We start from the raw sequence: 21,270 nt of genomic DNA, 5'->3' as shown, positions 1-21,270 counted from the left end.
TGTTCCCAAGGCACAAATACCTGACCTTTTCGCACCGGTACCTAAGTTTCCTAAGGTTCCCAAGGTATTGGAAGTACACGGGAGGGAAAGCACTGGCCACGGAAAGAGATGGCGAACAGAAGCTCATGGAAGGCTTCGGGAACTTCTCCGCTCACCCTAGCTTAAGGTACCTTACCTGACAGATACTTTGACTGTGTGTTTCCTGTCAGCCAGACAGACGCATGCTTTTGGTTTGTTTTCTTCAGTCTAGGTATTTTTGCGCGTCAATCTCTGCCTCTCAAGGCATCGACTTGCTTAGCCGCAGCAAGGAAGCCATTGAATAATTGAGCTTCCCAGTTCCAAGGTTGCTGAGGTCACAGCAGCACGGGCAGGTTCCCCTACGGCATATCAGCCCCACGAGCTAATCGTTGACTAAGCCCTCAAGTGGCTTCCAAGTATCTTTGACACCAAGTCAGGTAGAAGATGGCGCAATCAAGTACTTGACCTATACCTGCGGCAGCTGCGCGAGCCAAGCAAGCGACCTCATCAACCCTTGCAATCGACTCGTGTACTTCCTTATGGAGCAGGTACAAGAGCTGAGAATCCCCTCTTGTTTCTGCTATTTCTGCACTTGCATCTTTTTCTTTTCCCTGTGCCGAACTGACATGTCATAGATTCTTAGATTGTGCCGCCAATCGATGTCTAGCAGCGACATGTCCTGCCACCTCCGCCCGTGGGTTTCTGTGCGATGATGACAATCCTACGAGCACCTCAACTTACCGCTGCTTGAGGCAGAGAAGCACCTGGTTCCTCGCTTGGAACCTGCATCCGTTTTTTCCCCCTTCAAGCCATGACGAAGAACGTCTATCACGTCCGACCTGGATGGACGACGATGGACTTGGCCTGGAACGGATACATCCTGTCAAGTTTCTTCTTCATCACCCCGTGCTGGAGAGGTCCCAGCATCTGACTGCCTGCATGCGACCTCGCTGCTCACCCTCCACTCGAAGAGCAGGCTCGCAGGTCTGGTTCGAGTCAATGACAATGCATACCTTGTTTATATGGCGACTGCAAGTACCGGGAATTTTGTCCTGAACGGAATGTTCATGATCTGACGGCACGGGATCTTGATTCCAAGCTGCCGTTGCTCCCACCGATATCTCGCACATGCGACGTCTCGAAGGCGAGCAGAGATCGGCGTGCCAACTTCGCTCCGCTGGAGGGTCGGAACTGCAGTCAGCTCGGATGCCGGCCCTGAAGTCAGTCGGATCCGGCTTCCGGTGGTGGCCGCATTCCGGGTTCTCGACGCTGCTCTGTTGCAATGCTCCGCGTCTTCGTACTTGATGCAGTATGCGCTCTCGGCCTCTGCAACCCACACCGATTCATTAGGAAGGTCCATCACCACAGCCTAAGCGGGTTGACTCATAACTTACAACTCAGAATGCCTTCGGACTTCGCCCATCTGACATGGCGGAAAGCCCAAAAAGTGCCTCAGGGCCCTTCCTAGACCGCATTGAGCCTGCTGCATATGCTGCATTGCGGCGGGGCAATGCAACTCTGGATCGCCGACCCGGAAAGATTCTCGAAGTCGATACTGCAGTTATGTCCATTTCGGTGAATACCTGCAGCTGTCAACATGCCACAGCGAAAAGTTTTTCGTCTGCTTGCTTCGGCCTCGTAGTTGCAGCTGTCTTATCAGCCAAGATCCAGACGAAAGCCAAGGTCTATGCGGATCGACAGGCTCAGGGTCTTCTTGCCTACGGATACACATTATGATGTCGCTGCGGATTCTTCAGCCTTCAACACAATATTCATCGCCTTTGAGTACGGAGCAGTAGGTTCTATACGATTCGACGGCGGGCTGGGTTGGTGTGCCATACAAGTGTGAAGCACACCGCAGCAGGCGGAGTCAGGGGAAAGGAGCAACAAGCATGCCGGCCAAGACGCAACTAAGGTAAGTCGCTCGCCCACCCACGCGAATCCAAAAGTCTGAATCTACATTGTGCCGCACTCCTCTTTTCAAAGTTTGTCGTTGCAGTCGCTGACAGTGCCTAGATCTTATTCGGTTTCTATCGGCTGCATTGGCCAAAACCAGCCTCAATCTGACGGGACGGAACAGCAATTAGCGGTCTGGAAGCAAACAGCGCATTTCTCAGTCTGCCAAAGACCAGATATTACAACGCCGAAATCCCGGGAAAACCATGATGCAACCCTGAATTTACAGTCTCGGGAACTCTGTGCTTGTACCCTGACAGGCGAGGGGAAGACTGATCTCATTAGCAGTATCGGAGCAGGGAGTGATGTTGAACTTGGCTTACTGTGGGGAAATGGGTACAAGTCAGGTCACTTTCTCTCTCTCTTCTCTTCCCTTGATCCCAACCAACCTTGCCATATTGGCAAGCCTTTCAAGCATCTTTTCCAGTTTCTACCCTGTCCTTGGGCGATGGCCTGGATCGAAAGAAAGCAACAGTACCCATTGTTACCCGCCATGCCCTGCAAAGAAGACCTTTTCTGCGATTTCCTTTTCCAAAAGCTGGGATGCCACATGAACAGCATCATGTCTCTTTCGCCAATGCCAACAACTCGGGGAAGTTTTCTGGGAAGAGTGGAAAATAAGATGGAGCCGGGCAACAGTTCCAGCGTCGCCTAGAAATACCCATGGGCTAAACAGGCCACAACTGTGCCACTGCGGGTAGGTCAGTCACGCGACAAACACCTCATAACCACAACCACACCTCACACAGAGTGTCCAATGATGGAGGGTGTTGCTCTGCCATGGTCCATGGCAAGTCACTGAACTCCAATTCCCTCCAGTTCCCTTTCTGGCTGCTGCAATCTCAATCCCGTTTTCTACCATCTCCATACCTCTCTGTTTGGTCTGCAGCCAGGTTACTCCTCTTTTTGCAATCCCGTTATCGCCTTCACAGCTCAGGTTCACTTGACTTGTCCCAATGCTTTGTCCCCTCTCCGCCGTGGACCACCCGATCTGACCTTAGCCTTTCTGAGACGTCTTCCCTCCTCCGTTCCGACACCCACTGCACCGAGCTAAGGCGTTCACTCGGCCTTGCCTATCGGCACACACCGGCCGGGCATTAGTTGACTCACAGCCCCATCAGGCCCCGCTCGGCAACGACAACGCCGAGTCCAACGGCCGGCAGCACCCCGATGCCCCTCCGGAGCTACCTGTGCACTCGCCCAACCAGCCCCTTCAACCATCACCTCAAGGTACCAACAGCACCCGCCTCTTCTGGGTGCCATCCTGAAGTGTCTTCTTGCCTTGTTTGAAACCCTTCAGTCTCTCTGTCTGCCAGCTGACGGGGGGTAATTTGACCCAACAAGCCGCCCTCTGGTTGATTCCATCACCTCGCTTCTTCTCTCTGTGTAACCAACAACTCTTCCCACTTCCAACTTCTTCCTTCCCCAACTCTGCCCAGCTCTCTGCAAATTCCCATACGTCGTCCTGGCGTATTCTTCTCCTCCTCCTCAAACCTCTCTTCCAAAACCGCTTTCTCCATCTTCCGCGTCATACACAACTTCCCCGATCCTACGTCATCATGCCTGACGAGAAAGATCCCCCGGTCGCCCAGCATGAGGAGGCGTCCGACTGCGCCATCGACAGTTCTGACGATGCCGACGACGAGTACATCGAGGCTCAGATGTCCCAGTCAGAGCTGAAGAAGAAGCAACAAACGCAGCGCCGGACGATCCAGCATATCGTTCCTTTCAAATGGAGCCCTTTGGTTTTGCCTTTGACCGAGTCGAACCTCGAGTCTTGCGTCGCCCTCGAGGACGCTGCATTCACTGATCCGAGTCATCGCGCTACCCGCGTAAAGGTGAGCCGATTTGTCCCAACTCTTTTTTTCCCACGCCACCTTCATTCCTTTTACCATTCTCATATCCTTGGGCCATCGAGTCCGGGGGTTCTGCCGGGCCTAAACTACCAAGAGCTCATCTCATGCATGGGAATGAGAGTTCTGCGGGTTCCCATCGTTGGCGGATGGATAAGTCGCATGACATCTCATGGGCAGGGCACCACATATCATGCTTCACGTAAAGCTTACACTCCCGATCGCAGTTCATGTACCGCCTCGCGACCTGCTCAGACATCTCTACAGGTCTCTTCTGTAGCGTCGTCCCGGCCGAGGCCGCAGCTTTTCCTCTCTCAACCATGGCCGTCGCTAGCCCCGTCGAGACAGGTCGCGCCAACGGAGCCAAGCTGGTTCTCCTCGGCCACGCCGTCGCGACCCTCGGCGACGGCCCCGTCGTCAGCGACGACGACATGGCCTATCCGGACAACTGGCGCGATCAAAAGTCGGCCAAGAGCACGGATGTCGGCCACAAGATCATGGGTCGCACGCTATGTCTGCACTCCTTTGCCATCGACCCCAAGGTCCAGGGCCTAGGTCTCGGCAAGCTTCTCATGAAGTCGTACCTGCAGCAGATCAACAACTCTGGCGTTGCGGACCGCATTGCGCTGATCTGCAAAGACGTACGCTTCCTTTAGTTCACTGAGTGATCCCTACTCTTGAATCTTGCAAGACACTGACGCATCGGCAGTGGTTGGTTAGCTACTACCAGCGCTTTGGCTTCAAGCGCGTCGGTCCCAGCAAGGCATCTTTCGCAGGCGGCGGCTGGAATGACATGGTAAATACTTGTGCCGTCTACCATCCCTCTTGGCGGAACGACTAACATGCCATCAGGTTATTGAACTCTCCGGGCCGCCCAAAAAGGGTCCCGATGCCCTCAAGGCATCCGCTGAGTAGTGCCGTCGTGGTCACTGAGGCCATTGTAGGACTTTCTCATCATATTTTTTTCTTCTCGCAGTCCTGTCCTGTTCTCCACGACTTTCCAAGCTCTAGACGGGACATGAACGCTCCTATTTGTTTTGAGACAAACAAACCGGGAGGAACTGGGAGTGGCATACTGGGTGGATTGTCTTGAGTTGACAACCTCACTTTTGCATGATGGCCTTGCTTTTTTTGCTTTTTTCTTTTGTTATCAAGTCCTCGTTGTCGAGTTACCATGAGATTTTTACAATCTCAAAAAAGGGTGGTAACATCATGAGATGACAGGGCCGAAGACTACCTTAACGATGAGTACATGACATAGAATGCCTTGCCTCCTAGATGAGGGCGAGCGAGGCAAAATTAAGATGTGATCTTTCACAGTTTCCCCTGTTCAGCCTTTATTCTATACGTGAGGTTTTGCATTTATTGCAAAGTCACTTCCCAAATCACTTTTATCATCCTATGCGCCTTGACCCGAGGGGTCCTATAAAGTTGCCTTTCCTCCAACCCATCCATACGAGCGCCGACCGTTTAACATGATACTCTTGATATCACATCTGCCCACAAATATAGACCGCCCTCCTTCTCTAACTTTAGAGCTGGCCCTCAAGATTCAGTCGGTAGCCTTGTACTTGGCACGGTACTCCTCAGTGCGCTTGATATCCTCAGCGGACGCAAAGCTCTTGGCGCCCTCGATAATGTCGTCGAGCGTCAGGATGGCAAAGATGGGGATGCCGTACTCCTTCTTGATCTCGCCCATGGCGCTGGGGCCAGGCTTGCTGTCGTCGCCATCGGCAGCGGGGAGCTTCTCCATACGGTCGAGCGCAACGACAATGCCCACAACCTCGCCGCCCTCCTTGCGGATCTTGGCAATCGCCTCACGCTTGGCGGTTCCCGCGGTGATGACGTCGTCGACGATGAGCACCTTTTTGCCCTTGAGCGGCGCGCCGACAATGTTGCCGCCCTCGCCGTGGTCCTTGGCCTCCTTGCGGTCGAACGAGTAGCACGTGGTGCCGTAGTTTTCGGGGTCCAGCTCGGCGAGCTTGTCCGTCGTCGAGGTCGCGAGCGGGATGCCCTTGTAGGCCGGGCCGAAGACGATGTCAAAGGTCAGGCCGGAGGACTTGCGGGCCTCGATGACGGTGTGGGCGTAGGCGACGGAGATGGCGCGGAGGAGGTCGGCGCGGTAAAAGTCGCCGGCGTTGAAGAAGTAGGGGGAGATGCGCTTCGACTTGAGCTCAAAGGAGCCGAACTTGAGGACGCCGCCGGCGATGGCGGCCTTGAGGAAGTCCTGCTTGTAGGGGGTGAGCTGGGAGGACATTTTGGCGGTTGTCGTCCACAAGGAGGTTTTTGGGAGGAAGGATAAAAAAAAAGAGATGGGATTTTTGGTTGGTCTTCCAGAGGGTTGTGCTTGTCGGAGGCTGGAGGATGAAAGATCTCAAAATTGAAGGGAACTTGCTCCGCGAAACGGATACCCCTCCATTCAGGTCTGCCCCGCGGAGAGGGCCCCACCAAGCAAAATTTATTGCGATAAAGTTATGATAAGAGGAGGAATCCGCACCGCCGGTCCCTGCATGGCTTCAGCCAACATGATGGACTCACTGATGGTTTGGTCCACTGGCCAACTTGGAACGTGCTAATATCAAAAAAGTCGATGAATTTTTGAAATCACTCATCATAGCCTTAAGAGTGTAGTCAAGACTACTTTACTAGTTGAGCCAGGTGGGCAACGTACCTCAGGTACCTAATTGTAACCATCAGCGTTGAGTGCACGCCAAAAACCTCTGAGCGGCCACTAATGGCATGGGGTTCCCCGCCCCACCTGTCCGTGTTGATAAGATAAGCGAACGAGAGAAAAAAATTCGAGTGCAGAACACCGCCCCCCGTCCCAAATACTTCGTTGCAGTTCACCGACGGTGCACCTTGACCGATCGCAACATCTGAGGACTGCTTCAAGTTTTTTCAACGCAGACCCCCAGCCGCCAAAATGAAGACTCAGTACGTTGGACCCTTCCCAAAGGCGATTACTTTTCAAAGAGAAGCCTCTTTACAAAAGAATCAATCTTTGCTAACCATGCTTTGCGCGGCAGGTGGAAGGATCTCCCCCCGGTCCCCAACTCGCAAGAGTTTCTCGACATTGTCCTCTCGAGGACGCAGCGCCGGCTGCCGACCCAGATCCGCTCGGGTTTCAAGATTTCCAGAATCAGAGGCTTCTACACCCGCAAGGTCAAGTTCACCCAGGAGACCATCAGCGAGAAGCTCGGCCTGATCATCGAGTCGTTCCCTCGCCTCAACGACATCCACCCCTTCCACAAGGACCTGATCAACACCCTGTACGATGCCGACCACTTCAAGATTGCCCTTGGTCAGCTCTCGACCGCGAAGCACCTCATCGAGACCATCTCCAGAGATTGTGCGTAGAATCCAAGTCTTTCAGAAGACCTTCCCCCCGCGTGGTGTGGGAGAAGGCGATTTTTCGATGCTGGGAGGGGAAATGCAAAATGGCTAACCCTATGCAATTTGTGCAGACGTCCGACTCTTGAAGTATGGCCAGTCGCTTTTCCAGTGCAAGCAGCTGAAGCGCGCCGCGCTTGGTCGCATGGCGACGCTCATTAAGCGCCTCAAAGACCCTCTGGTTTACCTCGACCAGGTTAGACAGCGTAAGTGGCAATCCGACGACACCGAGAGCGCGCACAAAAAGCTCTTACTGACTGCAAGAAACAAACAGATCTTGGCCGTCTTCCATCGATCGATCCCAACACCAGAACCCTCCTCATCACGGGTTTCCCCAACGTCGGAAAGTCTTCTTTCCTCAAGTCCGTCTCCAGAGCCGACGTCGATGTCCAGCCATATGCCTTCACAACGAAGTCGCTCTTCTGCGGTCACTTTGACTACAAGTACCTTCGTTTCCAGTGCATTGACACCCCTGGTATTCTGGACCACCCTCTCGAGGAGATGTAAGCAAAATCTCGATACTCACAACGTGTGGGGGAATTCCAGATGCTGATAGCCCATTCAGGAACACCATTGAGATGCAGTCCGTCACCGCCATTGCCCATCTGCGATCCGCCATTCTCTACTTCATGGATCTCAGCGAGCAGTGCGGTTACTCCATCCAGGCCCAGATCAACCTCTTCCAGAGCATCAAGCCCCTGTTCCAGAACAAGATCGTCTTCATCGTCGTCAACAAGATCGACGTGGTCAAGCCCGAGGACCTCGACGCCGCCACCCAGGCCCAGCTCCAGGGCCTCCTCAAGTCGGGCGAGGTCGAGATGCTCCAGCTCTCCTGTAACACCCAGGAGGGCGTCCAGAACGTCAAGAATACCGTCTGCGAGCGCCTCATCGCCGAGCGCGTCTCCCAGAAGCTCAACGCCGGCACCAACAGCAGCGGCAACATTGGCGGCCGCCTCGCCGACGTCATGGCGCGTATCCACGTCGCCCAGCCCGGTACCAGCCAGCCCCTTCAGACCTTCATCCCCGAGGGCATCAAGAACATGAAGAAGTACAACAAGGAGGACCCGGAGCGCCGGAGGCTCGCCAAGGACGTCGAGGCCGAGAACGGCGGCGCCGGCGTGTACAGCGTCGACATGCGCCAGGACTGGCTCCTCGCCAACGACGAGTGGAAGCATGACAAGATCCCCGAGGTCTTTGACGGCAAGAACGTCTACGACTACGTCGACCCGGATATTGACGCCAAGCTCCAGGCCCTCGAGGAGGAGGAGGAGCGCCTCGAGAAGGAGGGCTACTACGAGTCGGACGAGGAGCTCGACGACGAGGAGGAGGCCGACATCCTCTCCAAGGCCGAGATCATCCGCGAGAAGCAGGCCCTCATCCGCAACGAGGCCAAGATGAAGAAGCGCCTCAAGAACCAGGCCATCATCCCCCGCAAGTCCCAAAAGGTGCCCCTCTCCCAGATGGACGACGCCCTCGACCAGTTGGGTGTCGACACCACCGACATTGTCAACCGCGCCCGCGCCCAGTCCCGCCCCCGCGGCCGCTCTTCCGGCCTCTCCCGCGCCGGCACCGAGGACGTCGACATGATGGACACGGACGCCACCCCGCGCGAGCGCCTCCGCTCCCACAGCCGCGCCCGCAGCCAGAGCCGCGCCCCCATCGTCAACAGGCGCGAGGACGGTGTCCAGGACGAAGAGGCCCGCGACAAGGCCGATCGCCTTGCCAAGCTCTCCCAGAAGAAGCGGAACCGCATGGCGAGACAGGGTGAGGGTGATCGTCACACCACCGTATCGCTGCAAAGGCATTTGGTAAGTTTCCCATCTCATCCGCCATCCTGCAAAATTGTATCGAAATGCGAAGCAAACGCTAACTCCACTACTACAGGTTGCCGGCAAGCGTGGCCTCGGCAAGAACCAGAGACGTTAAGAAAACCACCACCACTGCCGTCGGCGCCGCCATCGCCAGCAGCGGCAGCGGGAGGGGGCAAAAAGACGGTAATGGATGTTTACGGAAAGAGAATAAAAGTAAATATGCTTTATTTATTTTGGGGGGGGCATGGAGGCGTTTTGCGGTCTTGTTTCGTTTTGCTGCTGCCTTGTTATTTGTCTTCTTCATTCCTTCCTTCCCTTGCGACACAAATCACAATCTGAAGAGGCCGGTCGGCACGGGACTCCTAATGAATTGGGAGGCCACGAGGGTGAGAAGAGAGGGAATAGGAGACGGGGAAAATCTGTGATGCTTTTTTTCTTTTTGAGAAACGTATGTCAAAAGAAAAAGGCGGCGTAGCATTACCAGCTTTGCGTGTGTCTCAACGTTGGATGGCTTTCTCAAAGGTCATCAAATCAAGGACCATTGAATACCCTGAATGAGAAACCTGTAAGAAAACACGAGAAGACCTGGAGTGAGCCTGTCTGTGAGTACTGAACATAAAACATCACCAAACATGGCACCAGTTATGTAGGCAGACGGGACCGAATAATGTGATAAAATGGCTTGAATAACTTTGAAGAGCACCACCCACAGATGTTGACGTCCAAGATATGTTATATATGTACCCCGGATTGCCGTCTGTTATGATGTGCGAGGACTCAATGCCTCTCAGACTTGCTCCCTCCTCCCCTCACCCGCTTGGAAACAAAAGTTTCAATAAAACATCCCCTTGCGCTTACTGCTCATCCGCAACTTGCAGGCCCTCTCTCAGACCCTCAACCTTGAGCTCCTCGCCGGTGGCGCGGCGGTAGATATCCTTGACATCGTCGGTCGTGCTCTCGAAGTGACTGCTGGCGTCGTAGCTCTTGGAGACGAAGACGTTGTCGCCGGTGCCGTCGTCCGTGGGCTCGTAGATGGGGATTGGGGCACCCTGCATAATAATTAGTACCCTGCTTCTTACACTGCACGGACTCGGGCTTCTCTCTTACCATAAACTGCTCCTCGATCTTGCCGAGGCGCTCCAGACCGGGCTGAAGCTCGACATGGTGGTTGGCGTTCGACTCGGCAATGGTCGAGACGATGGCAATCCAGTAGCCCTTGGGGCAAACGTTGTGTGCCGATGAGACGCAGGCGATGTAAATATCTAGCTCCAGTTAGTCGTACGTTCATGATTCACTATTCCGTTCTATAGCACTTACCGTTCTTGCGGCCAATCTGGGATTGGGGAATGATGAGCTGGGAAGAGTCGGCGTCGTTGGTGCCGGCCAGGGGGTGCTTCAGAATGCAGATGGCGCGCAGAACCTGTCCGACAACCTTGACCTTTCCGGGGAAGTAGCTGGGGTCACCAAGGATCATCTTGGCCTTGGTCTCGAACTTCATCTCCTCAACGCCAGTCATAGTGGCCTTGATACCGACAGCCTTGCCGCCCTCGTACTGCACCTCGTCGACGTTGGTGTTGAGCATGTAGGTACCGCCGTAGATGGCCGACAGACGGGCGAAGCCCTGGGGAAGCTCGCCGAGGCCGTAGAGAGGGTAGATGTAAGGAGACTTGCCGTAACGGGACACGGAGGTTCCGTACAGGCGGATGCGCTCGATTGCCTCCGGGGCGGCACCAGGCTTAGTGAGGTACTCGTCCGTGGTAAAGAGAGCCATGGCGTGGCCGATGAAGTCACGAGTACCGGTCTCGAGGCCGAACTTGTCGTAGACCTCCTTCATGGTGACATTGTTGATGTCGAGGCCTGGGCCATGATTGTCAGTTTTATCCCACGATTCCTCGGTCCCTCGATGCTTCGAAATGTCGAAACTCACCCTTGTGTGTGCCGGGGTCCTTGCGGTCAAAGGTGCCGATCCACTCGATGAAGCTCTTCATGCGGCGCTTCTCAAAGATGCCCATCAAAGGTGAACGCAGAGCCTCGCCGGCATCGGAGGGAACCTTGGCAACAGTAGCCTTGGAGCTCTGGCCCTGCTGAACGTAACTGCCTGCAACCTGCTTGAACTCGAGGTATCTTGTGACGTCGGTCGAGACGAGAATGTTGGTGAGCTCGCCAGCGGACATAAGGAACTTGGGGACGAGGTCGATGTTCCAGTCATTCAGACGTCCGTACTTCGTCCAGGGCTCCTCGCCCTTTGCGTAGTTGCCATACTTCTTGTAGAGCTGCGAGTTTATCGGGTTAGAACCCCATTCGACGGGAGGGTAGCGGAGAGTCGTAGTGGATGCCATACCGTTTCGAGGTTAACCGAAGCTGCCTCACTGGTGAAATTTAGCTAGGTTCTTCATAGGCGGAAGACCAGATCGCGGCCTTGGAAGAGCGAGACTTACCCTCCATAGTGGTCGTTGCGGTCAATGTGGAGGACCTTCTTGCCCTTCACACTGAGGACACTGCGCGGGGAGGACAATGGTTAGCAGAGCGCACACACGGGTTGTCAGATGACGACGATAGCTTGCTTACCCAGAGAGAACACACTCAGTCAGGCCTAGAGAGAGAAGACGGTGAGGTCGACCGGTCAGCCAGGAAGCTCTGTCGAGCAGTCGGGGACCCCACAGGCCGACGAGCGACGGTGCGGGGCAAATAAAGGAGGATGGCGTAACGTCACTTACCAGTGCCCAGCACGATGACATCGTATTCCTTTGCAATCTCATCCATGGTTGCGACTGAGGGGTATGTGCGTGTGTGACGGTTGTTGTTATATTAAAGTCGGTCGGTGGTTTCGCAGCGGAAGGAGAAGGGAAGAGAAAAGTATGAGGTGTTGGATGTCTGGAGAAGTAGTTGCGGTGTTGCGAAGAAGAGACATGGGGGAGCAACATGCAGCAAAGGAGGATCAAGTGGGGGGGCAAGAGCCACCTACTTTGCCGTAGATTGCTAGAAACAGTTGGGTTTTGGAGGGACATGGAGGGGTTCAGCAGTGCATGCGGCAGCACATCAAGCGTTCAGTGTCGCTGGGGGCCAGCCCGGTGGCCAGTGGCCAGTGACCAGTGCCAATGCTCGCTGGGGGGGCCCGTCCTGGCTCCAGTTGTACCTCCAAATGGCCCATGCAAGGTCCGCTCTTCTTACTGCAAACTATGCTGGCCACTTGCTCACCGCTAGCAGACTGGACATGGACCGACCGAGGCCGCAAAGTTGCAAGTACCTTAGCTCAAAAGGTACCTCGACCTTTGTCTGCTCTGCGTGTACCTGGCGCCCTCGGCGGTGTGAGTGGGCTTGTCCCTGCTACAAGGACCCAGCTCCCGCCCTTCCCCGTCCCAGTTCTGTAACATTATGCGAATACAAGTCTCATCTATTATTCAGTTTCTCTCTCTTATGCAAAACCTTTCTGTAGATCTTATTCAATCCTTTCTCAAACTGATCATGGCAAACGTTGCTGTGATATCACGCACGCTCTAAGTCTTCTTCGACAATTGCACAGTGCCAACGGTGTCAAGAGTGAGAATGATGTCTTAGGAATGGCTTCCAAAATGCGCCAGACACAAAATATTCGTATCGTACAAGATTCTATACATGTCTGGATACAATGATACATGACTCTCCCGTCTGCGGCCCTCGCGCTGAACGGGGAGACAACAAACAGAGTTGCTCAGATCTTTGGCTTGGGCATCGCCGGCGCAGGCTTGCTCTCAACCGGTGTGCTGGGCTTGACCTTCTTCGCTGGGTGCGGTGGCTTCACCTTGACCTCGACCTCTTCCTCAGCCTCTGGCGTGATAGGTGCGGCTTCCTTCTTCTCTGCCTGAGGCTCGACAGGCGCCTCGACAGACGCCTCGACAGCTTGAGCCTCGATAACTGGTGACTCCACAGCTGCGGCCTCGACCTCCTCGGCGAGGTACTTGTTGCCCTCTTCCATGTTCTCGTATCCTGCCAGCGGCGTGTATGCCTCTCCTTCGCCAGAGAGATTGATCTCGGGGTCGTTCTCGGCCAACCTGCGCGCATCCTCCCAGAGGTAAAAGCGTTCGGTCAGGACGTGCTTGATCGCCTTCATCGTCGTGACAACCTAGACAAGCGCCGGTCAGCAGCCATCTCCTAAAAGCCATGTGGCAGAGAAAATACGAACCGTCTCGTCCCTGCTGTTGGCCTCAAATCCTCCGAAACCGACTTTGCGTCTCTCACGCTCGAGACTCGTCGTCGCAATGCGGTTCCTCTCCTTCAGACAGACATACCACAGAGAGTGGAGGTCTTCCCAGTTCTTCTTTCTCAGCTCCTCCACCGTCCATGCACGGCCGTGAGATTGGTCCTCCTTAGGCGTATTCAAGAGCTTGTTCTTGCCGTAGAAAAAGTCCCAGAGCCCGTGGTTCGGGTCCGTAGGAACCTCGCGCTTGTAGTTTGACGGCTTGGGTAGCGTCTCCCATGATACGGATAGCGGCTCACGGGGACCGGATCTCTTCATGGTACTGACACCTCGTAGGCGGTTGTTGTCGCGGGTCTTGCGCACCGAGTGCGCAGCCGAAGTCGAGAAGCATGCCGCTGCGGTTCGTGGTTGCGTGACCGTTGTAGGTGTCGTGGGCAGCCATTGCCGAGTCTCCTGGAGGCGCAATACGCGACCTATCGATGGCCGCATCGCATTGGGGTTCGCCATCTCTGGCAATTGGTGTCAACGTGGGTGCTGGTAAGGATCACGAATCCCTTTCTCAGAGCTCGTACTATTTCGCCAGTTTAGAAATTTGGGAAAGCCTCCAACCAATCACACGCCGGATCGCTGCGGCTGCGGGTGAACGAGCTACCGGGTGGGTCTGTGCAGTGGTCAAGCTCAACCACAGACTTGTGGCTTGACAAGCCCATGTGTGGCTTGAGTATAACCTCCTGGCCTCCTTCTTTCTTCAACGTCCAATAATCTTGCTGAATCCCAGCTTTGCCTGAAGCTTCTGTCTCCCTTCTTTGTGTTCTTTCTCCGGTCATTAATTCTGGTTGGTTCTCTTTTTTCATCGATTCTCGAAGGGGAAATACTTAATAAAGGCCATCTACTCGTTGCACTCAATCCCCTTAACCACGTACCCCCCCCCCCCCCTCTTCCGGCTTACTACGAGGCACTTATCAAGTAATGGACTAACACAAAGTTTGAAATATTGACCCAGAACCAGACTTCAGTTTATAGAATAAATGACTAAATGAATCATGAGGTAAGCCTAGGAAATAAGCGATGAGCCGGCATGACCTTTCATGAAGTCCTCAAGTCTATCGCCTGCGGCTCCCGAGCCCTCTGCTCCGTTATTCCTAATAGAGCGACATGAACAGCCTGCTCAAACTAAATTCTTGATTTTTAATGACGAATATGCGCCTTGCAGTCCCATCAGGTGCTCGCTAGTCGTCCCACTGCAGTCACCCCCGTCGGAAGTTCACCTTCCGGATAAATGATGCCATCGAAGATAGATTCATTGACTACATATGGTGGGAAGTTGATCTCTACGGTCTAGGACGCCAGCTACCTCACAGACGTTCTCCAAATTAAACTGTACCTCAGTCTCGGTCAAGCAAAGGAAACCAATCGAGCAGGCAGTATAGTCCGCACAGCCAGACTTGCCCCTCTAGGTGCTCTTGGTATATTCCATCCATGTTCTCAGCCAAAAGCTGTTTTTTTCAGATAAGCACTAGACAGGCGAAAGCCCACATAGACCCCGTCAATCTCATTCCTGTCACCAGCAACAGCAGGCGCCTTCCTATAAAGATGGGTAGCCATACCGGTGGTGAACCCTTTTTTGACCACTCTGGTCATTCGGCCGCCCTTCGGCTATATCTCTCGTTGCTGCTACCCAACGACGGCTAGGCCAACAGCTGGATTTGAACATGAGACTTTTCATAAGCAGGACATACTAGCCCATCGGAGGTATAGAGGGAAGAACATGGACACATAGTCTCTTCATCCTTCAAAAGGTAACGCTACAGCTTGCCTACTGCCTCAAGAGCAGAAGGCGCGCGCCTTTACCATCCGAAGACTCTTTACGGCCGTGATGTTCCTCCCACTCCCCTCTACATTGCAAATCACCTCGAGTTCCCAAAAGAATGTCAGTCAAGTGTTAAAACATTCCATCCATCCCCGCGATCTCATCGGTTTGACCGATCCTCCTTTTGAGCCTCTCAAGCACGCATCCTCGCCAACGACGCAAAGGTCTAAAAACCCAATCTTACCGTTTGATGATCGCCGAAAGAAAAAAAAGGTCCCAAAACCAAATTACCGAAACAGTCAGCTACGTATTCAGCGGCAGCTCCAAACGGACGATCCCAAGTCCTTTGCACTTCTCATCCTCTCCGCCGCAACGAATTCACCATACCCATTGACCCTTTCCTAAGCAATGCTTAAACGTCATTCTTAGAGACGCAAAGCATGTTTCTCGGGGTTCTTCAGTAGAAACTCAATCTGCTCTCTTGAAAAGTGATGTTCGCTGACGCCGGAGCCGCTCGCCTGCCTCAAGCTCAGCGCATAAGGCGGATGTCATCCCCACCGTGTTAGTCAACCCTCGTGAAATCATACGCCAGGAGGGACACCTTAGTTGAGAAATTTAAGATAGGGAAAAGATACAAACTAGAAGATGGCATTCCTCGCGAGCGCTGAAGGATCAGGGTGGTGGTTGCAGGGGGAGGATACTGGCTCGGCAAGAGCTCACACAGCGCCGCCAACAGTTGTTAGTAATCATCTTCTCATGCGTTCAAATACAAATTGAAAGTCCGAGTCTTTCGACTCAGGGCAATCATATTCAGAACCTCCGAAAGCAATAAAGTGTCAAAAGTTGACTTTTTGGTCAGGAAGCCTTGACGTCCTCTGCGTACTCCACTTTTCCCATCGGCCAAAGTCTAGCCAACCAATGGCGATCAAGCTTTTTCCAACATCAGAACCTCCTCATCCACGCAACGGGGAAGAAAGAAAAAAACTGCTTTTTCATCGCTACCGCCGCGCCCGACGTCCATTCCTTTACACGAAACTCGAGAGATCTCATCAGAAGAGTATTCAATTCTCTTGTCAATCTTCCATATCAGTGTCTTTCTTCTGGCGATTCCCTCCAAAAATCTGGGTTTGAAGTCCCGTACCTTTCTACACAGGACCCCCTTAGGCCACACCCGCCAACAATCCGCATTCTTACTCCATCTCACATACCCTCCCTCCACGGCCTCGCCATAGACCAGATGTTCAAGTAAGCTTAACCACACCACGGCCCCCAGCCCTAGCCCCATCACCTCAACTCCCCTCCCCCACCCCCCGTAGCCATTCTCCATGGCCCCCAATTTCGGAAATCCGAACCCTCTTCCATGCTCACAAACCCCCGTTCACCTATAGGGCATACAAGAACCTCACCCCAAAGACCCGTCTGGGCTTCGGCGTTGCGGTCCTGGCCTGGGGCGGCGCAGGCCTCTACTTCTCCGACCGGGCCGAGGAGAAGTACCAGCCTACGCCCGAGGAAAAGGCCGTCGTCGACAAGTACGTCCCCAAGGTCACCGTCGTCGATAGGTCCGAATGAAATGGGTGAGTGAGTGAGTGAGCGAGCAGGGGCATTCATTCCTCGGGGAAGATGGGATTGGTCTTGTTATTGAGGACGAAAGACGACGGCCGTTTGCTAAGGGGCGGATGCAAGGCACGGTTTCACCATTGTCGACGTGATCAAGAGACGCTCTTCACCGAAATGTAAGATATTGGTTTGGCTAAGGTGGTTTAGTTTGTACAGTCGAGTCGATTTTTGCAGTTTCTAATGTCTAAGTTCATGCTACTAGTTCAAAAGAATAATGAAAAAACTGTGCTGGCAGTGTTGCCTCTGCATCTCGTTTGTTTTTCTTCGTTGTCGCGACAAAAGGACGAGTACCACCCATTTTGAGACATCTAACATTAGACCAGACCAGCCTAGCCACGCAAACCGCCGAAACAAGTCATTATGAGCGAAAAGCCATGAATATCGTGACAACCTCATCGGGCCACCGCTGGTGCCACCCGAGAGCCTCCCAAGTTCTATCTGATCGCAGTCTAATGCAGTGCCAACTCCACCTCCCCGTCTATCGCATGAAACCACCCGCCACAAGATGCATATCAGAAGTAACCACCGTCAATCCGGCTTTGATGCAAGAGGGAATCGAGATGCTTTTCCGCAACAAAGCATATGAGTTGATGACAACGGATCCGTGAGGAAACAAACAGAAAAGATGAAAATGAGTAAAAAGAAACAAAACGCCGACCAAATGCAGTGATTTTTTTTTTTGTGAATGTCAAAGCATGCCGCCGCCCGTTGTGCCTATGTTCGTTTGCACAGAAGGTATGCCTGGATCCTCCACCACCGCCGGAAGAGGTTTGAAAAGTCGCGCCATGTCGAGTGTCAGATTCGACACTCCAAAATCCTTATCGATCTCTCCAACCGATCCCATATCCTCACCCCTAGACGCCCCGTCCGACATTACCCACGCCTTCACCGACTTTAATAGTTGCATCACCTGCATGAAACGCGCATCCGACTCCATCTGCAGCTCTGATGACCGTGTATGCTTCAACAGGTACTTGGCAAGCCAGTAGAAATGGATGCCGTCCCTAGAGAAACCATACCTACGGACATTCTTCGCTGATCCAGGAGGGAATTGGTTGATCATGTCGGTATCCCAGTTGGTCTTGAACTTTTGCAGGGCCATGCGGAATGATTCGTGCACGTGTACCGGAATACCCTGCAAAGCGGGATCGACAGGTGTTGCCCTGCCACTGTTGATACCGTTATCTGATCCACCATTCACCATCCAATCGCTCATTGGTGGAGTCGCGTAACCCTTCATCACGGCACTACCGTCCAATTGAGCTCGTCGGATCAAGGACAGAATGGCGTGTATCAAGATGAACTTTCCGTACAGATTTGTTCTGCCTGGCTGAATCTGGTAAGATCCGTGAAGCAAAGCTTGGAGAGCATAGTCCATTTCCGGTTGCTTGCTGCGTCGTGTTCCGTTTGGATTCTTTTGCTGTGCCAACTCATCTCCGTGTAAGCCCAGAGCATCCTCGCAATCCTTCTTCGTCCGTGCGTCCCACGCTGCATCATCAGATGGCAGCGGGATATGCATCTCGAAGCTGTCGAGTCGAGACTGGGCGTTGAAATAGAGTTCCATGGCGGAGTTGCAGAGGAAGATGATGTGCATCAGGCGTATCCGCTTTTCCTGTTCAACCCACACACCCCAATCGAATGTGGAGACATCGAAGTTCTGAGGGGTAAAGTTGCTCTGGTGCAGCGGACTGAAGAGGGGCATGCTGGTGGAGACCTCTAACAGACGAAGACGACGAGTCTGCTCCGCCATGGCTGGGAAAATCTCACGAGCGCTCTCACGATGCTGTGGTGTACTATTCCAGATCAGCAGAATTTGGAGCAGCATCACAGCCTGGAGTTGCTCAAGGTCACGATGACCGTTACTTGAGGCACCAGCGTCAGCGTTACCATTCTGCTGTTTGCCCACAGAGTTGGCCAAGAACTGCACGTCGCGAACAAGTGCAGACCTGAGGAAGTTCATCATGTCGCGCACGTGATCTGGGGAAAGACGGTCAGAGTAGCAGGCGCCCATGCAACACATGCCGGCCAGCAAGCCAGTATAGGCTTCCATGATACGGAAGGTGGGCGTATGGAGAATGGGAAAATGGACATGGAAATGAGTGTACTTTTCCAAGAAGTCGCGTATGTTTTCGGCAGAGAAGTATAGGTTGAAGCCAGCGCTTTCATCGGTAATCGGGGAACCTGGAGGGTAAAAGAAGTTGAGGATCTGGTTGGAGAGATGGGTAAAGGGGTCTTGAATCGATGGCGGCACGTCCCAGGTCGAGAAAAAGAGGGAATCGGGGTGGTTGGAGTGGCCAGGGGGACCTTCTGTACTTTCGACGCCGGTATTAGGCTCTGGTTTGGTTGCGATCTGCGTCTGTCCAAGATTAGGGGGGAATTGAGTATGATTTGCGTAGGTTTGTTGCGCACCAGCCTGGAACATTTGAGACCAATCAAGGCCCGATTGTTGGTTCGAGTTCGACCCGCCATACATGGACATTCCATTTTGACCCGGGGGCATATTGTAGTTTTGCATCTGTTGATTCATATTGGGCGTCATGGAGCTAGGGACATTGCCGTTGTATGCCTGCTCGAAGTTGCCACCTCGGCCAGAAGCATCCATGACAGATCCTGTCAAATCCCGTCTGTCTTGGTTACTGCCATTATCAAGCCTAGTCAGGCTGCTGGCGCGCGACAACTGACTCTGATCGTTCGCAAGGTTGCTCATCCCGTCCGACACAGGCATCATACCAAAAGGCTGAACCATGCCATCCGCAGGCATGTTACCCAGACCATTGAGGTGGTTCAGACCGCCATCCTGACCAAGAGCCGCCTTCTGCGCAGCAGCGTTCTTCTTGACATGAGCCTGAGGGTGAGACAAGTGACTAGCACCAGTCGGGTTACCTCGGCGAATAGAGCACTTCTGGAAGTGACGCTTAAGAATGTCACTTCGCGAGAAAGTGTCGCGACACAGCACACACATGTAGGGGCGATCGCCCGTGTCTATCGTATTCCGTGTCAGCAAAGGGAATAAGCTGCATGGGTTAGTTAGTGGGTTATAACTTACGGCGCAGAAGGTGACGCTTCAAGTGCTTCGCGTGCAAGTAGGTCTTGGTGCAGTGAGGGCAAGGGAACTTGCCATCGGCATCCTTGACCGGAATAACAGTGCTCTTGGTGTTGCCAGCGCCAGCAGGAGTGGCAGCAGGGCGGCCGGGAGCGCTGGGGAGAATGCCACGGCGACCCTGAGAGCCGACGACGTGTGTAGGCTGGTCGGCCTCGCCCATGCCACCGGGCATGACACCGCCAGGGCCGTATGGAGAGTTCATACCGGGCTGGGGCATGACACCACCGGCGGGCATGGGACGCAGAACAGGAGGAACGCGTCCAGACGCGGGGGCAGGCGCGATGGGCTGCGGGTGAGAAGAAGCCATCGTGGTCTGGGGCAGCATGGACTGAGTGCCGTACGCCTGGGGCGGGGGAGGGTACTGGCCCATCTGCTGGTAAGGACCGCGAGGCTGCTGCTGTTGCTGCTGCTGCTGCTGAGGCTGGTACGGCGGCATGTTGTTCTGGGAGCCCGGAGTGTTGGGCGTCGCAGGAGTGCGAGGTGTGTGAGGGTTGCTGCCGTACATTTGGTTCATGGCGGCGGAGGTCTGCGGCTGCAAAGGCGGCAGAGTCTGGTGAGGCAGCGGGGAGTTGGTGTGCTGAAGTTGATGAGGCGTGATGGCGGGGGGCGACGGGTAGGAGGCCGAGGTCGTGTTTATACCATTGGTAGGGTACTGGGAAGCGTCCATGCTATCCGCGGCAGGTCTGTTGGCCTTTTGTCGAGACAAAGGCGCACAGAGCAGCTTGCTTGTTGCGAGATCAAGACGCGTTCTCACGTCTGTCTGTACGGGACTCGTCGAGGGTCTCGTGTAAAAATTTTGTGGGACAAGGACAGTCAAGTCGCCGACCCAGTTGAGGATGTTGCTGCAAGGGCGAAAAGAAGTAAACTCGAGTGTAGTGATGCACAGTCGAGAAGTTCTTCAGGATAAGCTTTCCGCCAGACGAATGAAGGAAGTCGCGAACCCAAAGAAGACAACACGCGCAGAGAGATGTTGTTTGTAAGGTGGACTTTCTGTGGTGGGATGAGGCTCCAGTTGATCCCGTTTGGAGGTGGTTTTGGGGAGGGTCGAGAGTGGAGCAGATGGGCCCCGATCCTTTTTATTTTTTTTCTCTCGCGTTGCTCTTCGGCAAGAAAAAAAAAAGCTGTCAGGTACCTGGTGCCGCCGAGAGGGGTGTTGAAGGGGGAGGGGGTGAGTGGGAAGAAAAAAGTGGTCTTGCTGGGGTGGGTGCCGAGGGTGTGCAAGGCAGGAACCGTTGAGCAATGGTCACTCCGTCCAAAGAGGTGGAGGGGGGGAAAAAGGGAAGAAGTGGGTTTGGACGTCGCCCCTTCTGGGAGGAGTGGATCCGGCTTGGTCTTTATGAAGGGCCTTTTTCGGAGAAAGTGTGGGAGGTTGGCCGTTGGTTGGAATCCTGGTTGACGGATAATGGATCGGTAGGTGAGGAAGGGAAAGGTGGGCAGGAAGCAGACCAGGGTGGGATGGTGTGTACCGGTGGATTCTTCTTCCTTTTTGTGCAAGGAAGGCACGAAGGGTAAGGTAGGATACTCCGATACTGGAC

General features: G+C 54.0%; 7 protein-coding genes across 7 annotated transcripts; 3 read left to right on the top strand and 4 right to left on the bottom strand.

Annotated features, from left to right (window-relative positions):
* Positions 1 to 3,533: 3,533 nt before the first annotated feature.
* On the top strand, positions 3,534 to 4,742 carry N0V96_005784 (uncharacterized protein; the record flags this gene model as incomplete). The annotated part of the gene is made up of 4 exons (XM_053189597.1): positions 3,534 to 3,812; positions 4,055 to 4,468; positions 4,537 to 4,623; positions 4,680 to 4,742. 4 exons carry the CDS (start codon positions 3,534 to 3,536, stop codon positions 4,740 to 4,742), a joined length of 843 nt encoding a protein of 280 aa, XP_053053050.1.
* Positions 4,743 to 5,379: 637 nt separating this feature from the next.
* On the bottom strand, positions 5,380 to 6,084 carry URA5 (orotate phosphoribosyltransferase; the record flags this gene model as incomplete). Its single annotated transcript, XM_053189598.1, has 1 exon — positions 5,380 to 6,084. One exon carries the CDS (start codon positions 6,082 to 6,084, stop codon positions 5,380 to 5,382), a length of 705 nt encoding a protein of 234 aa, XP_053053051.1.
* Positions 6,085 to 6,750: 666 nt separating this feature from the next.
* NOG1 (Nucleolar GTP-binding protein 1) lies at positions 6,751 to 9,143 on the top strand (the record flags this gene model as incomplete). The annotated part of the gene is made up of 6 exons (XM_053189599.2): positions 6,751 to 6,761; positions 6,854 to 7,176; positions 7,292 to 7,423; positions 7,492 to 7,720; positions 7,783 to 9,025; positions 9,102 to 9,143. 6 exons carry the CDS (start codon positions 6,751 to 6,753, stop codon positions 9,141 to 9,143), a joined length of 1,980 nt encoding a protein of 659 aa, XP_053053052.2.
* A 739-nt stretch (positions 9,144 to 9,882) lies between these two features.
* GDI1 (Rab GDP dissociation inhibitor alpha) lies at positions 9,883 to 11,791 on the bottom strand (the record flags this gene model as incomplete). The annotated part of the gene is made up of 8 exons (XM_053189600.2): positions 9,883 to 10,077; positions 10,136 to 10,290; positions 10,346 to 10,885; positions 10,956 to 11,301; positions 11,370 to 11,397; positions 11,467 to 11,526; positions 11,597 to 11,621; positions 11,746 to 11,791. 8 exons carry the CDS (start codon positions 11,789 to 11,791, stop codon positions 9,883 to 9,885), a joined length of 1,395 nt encoding a protein of 464 aa, XP_053053053.1.
* A 928-nt stretch (positions 11,792 to 12,719) lies between these two features.
* On the bottom strand, positions 12,720 to 13,712 carry MRPL4 (mitochondrial 54S ribosomal protein uL29m; the record flags this gene model as incomplete). Its single annotated transcript, XM_053189601.2, has 2 exons — positions 12,720 to 13,130; positions 13,191 to 13,712. 2 exons carry the CDS (start codon positions 13,710 to 13,712, stop codon positions 12,720 to 12,722), a joined length of 933 nt encoding a protein of 310 aa, XP_053053054.1.
* A 2,540-nt stretch (positions 13,713 to 16,252) lies between these two features.
* N0V96_005779 (uncharacterized protein) lies at positions 16,253 to 16,584 on the top strand (the record flags this gene model as incomplete). Its single annotated transcript, XM_053189602.1, has 2 exons — positions 16,253 to 16,260; positions 16,404 to 16,584. The coding sequence occupies 2 exons, from the start codon at positions 16,253 to 16,255 to the stop codon at positions 16,582 to 16,584; spliced, it is 189 nt and encodes a 62-aa protein (XP_053053055.1).
* Positions 16,585 to 17,320: 736 nt separating this feature from the next.
* On the bottom strand, positions 17,321 to 20,402 carry N0V96_005778 (uncharacterized protein; the record flags this gene model as incomplete). The annotated part of the gene is made up of 2 exons (XM_053189603.2): positions 17,321 to 19,614; positions 19,679 to 20,402. 2 exons carry the CDS (start codon positions 20,400 to 20,402, stop codon positions 17,321 to 17,323), a joined length of 3,018 nt encoding a protein of 1,005 aa, XP_053053056.1.
* Positions 20,403 to 21,270: the final 868 nt, after the last annotated feature.

This window comes from Colletotrichum fioriniae, assembly GCF_027942845.1.
Source record: "Colletotrichum fioriniae strain IMI 355084 chromosome Unknown scaffold_6, whole genome shotgun sequence".
Classification (NCBI taxonomy): Eukaryota; Fungi; Ascomycota; class Sordariomycetes; order Glomerellales; family Glomerellaceae; genus Colletotrichum; species Colletotrichum fioriniae.
Note: the sequence above shows the minus strand (reverse complement) of the source record. Positions and strands in the feature narration are given on the sequence as shown.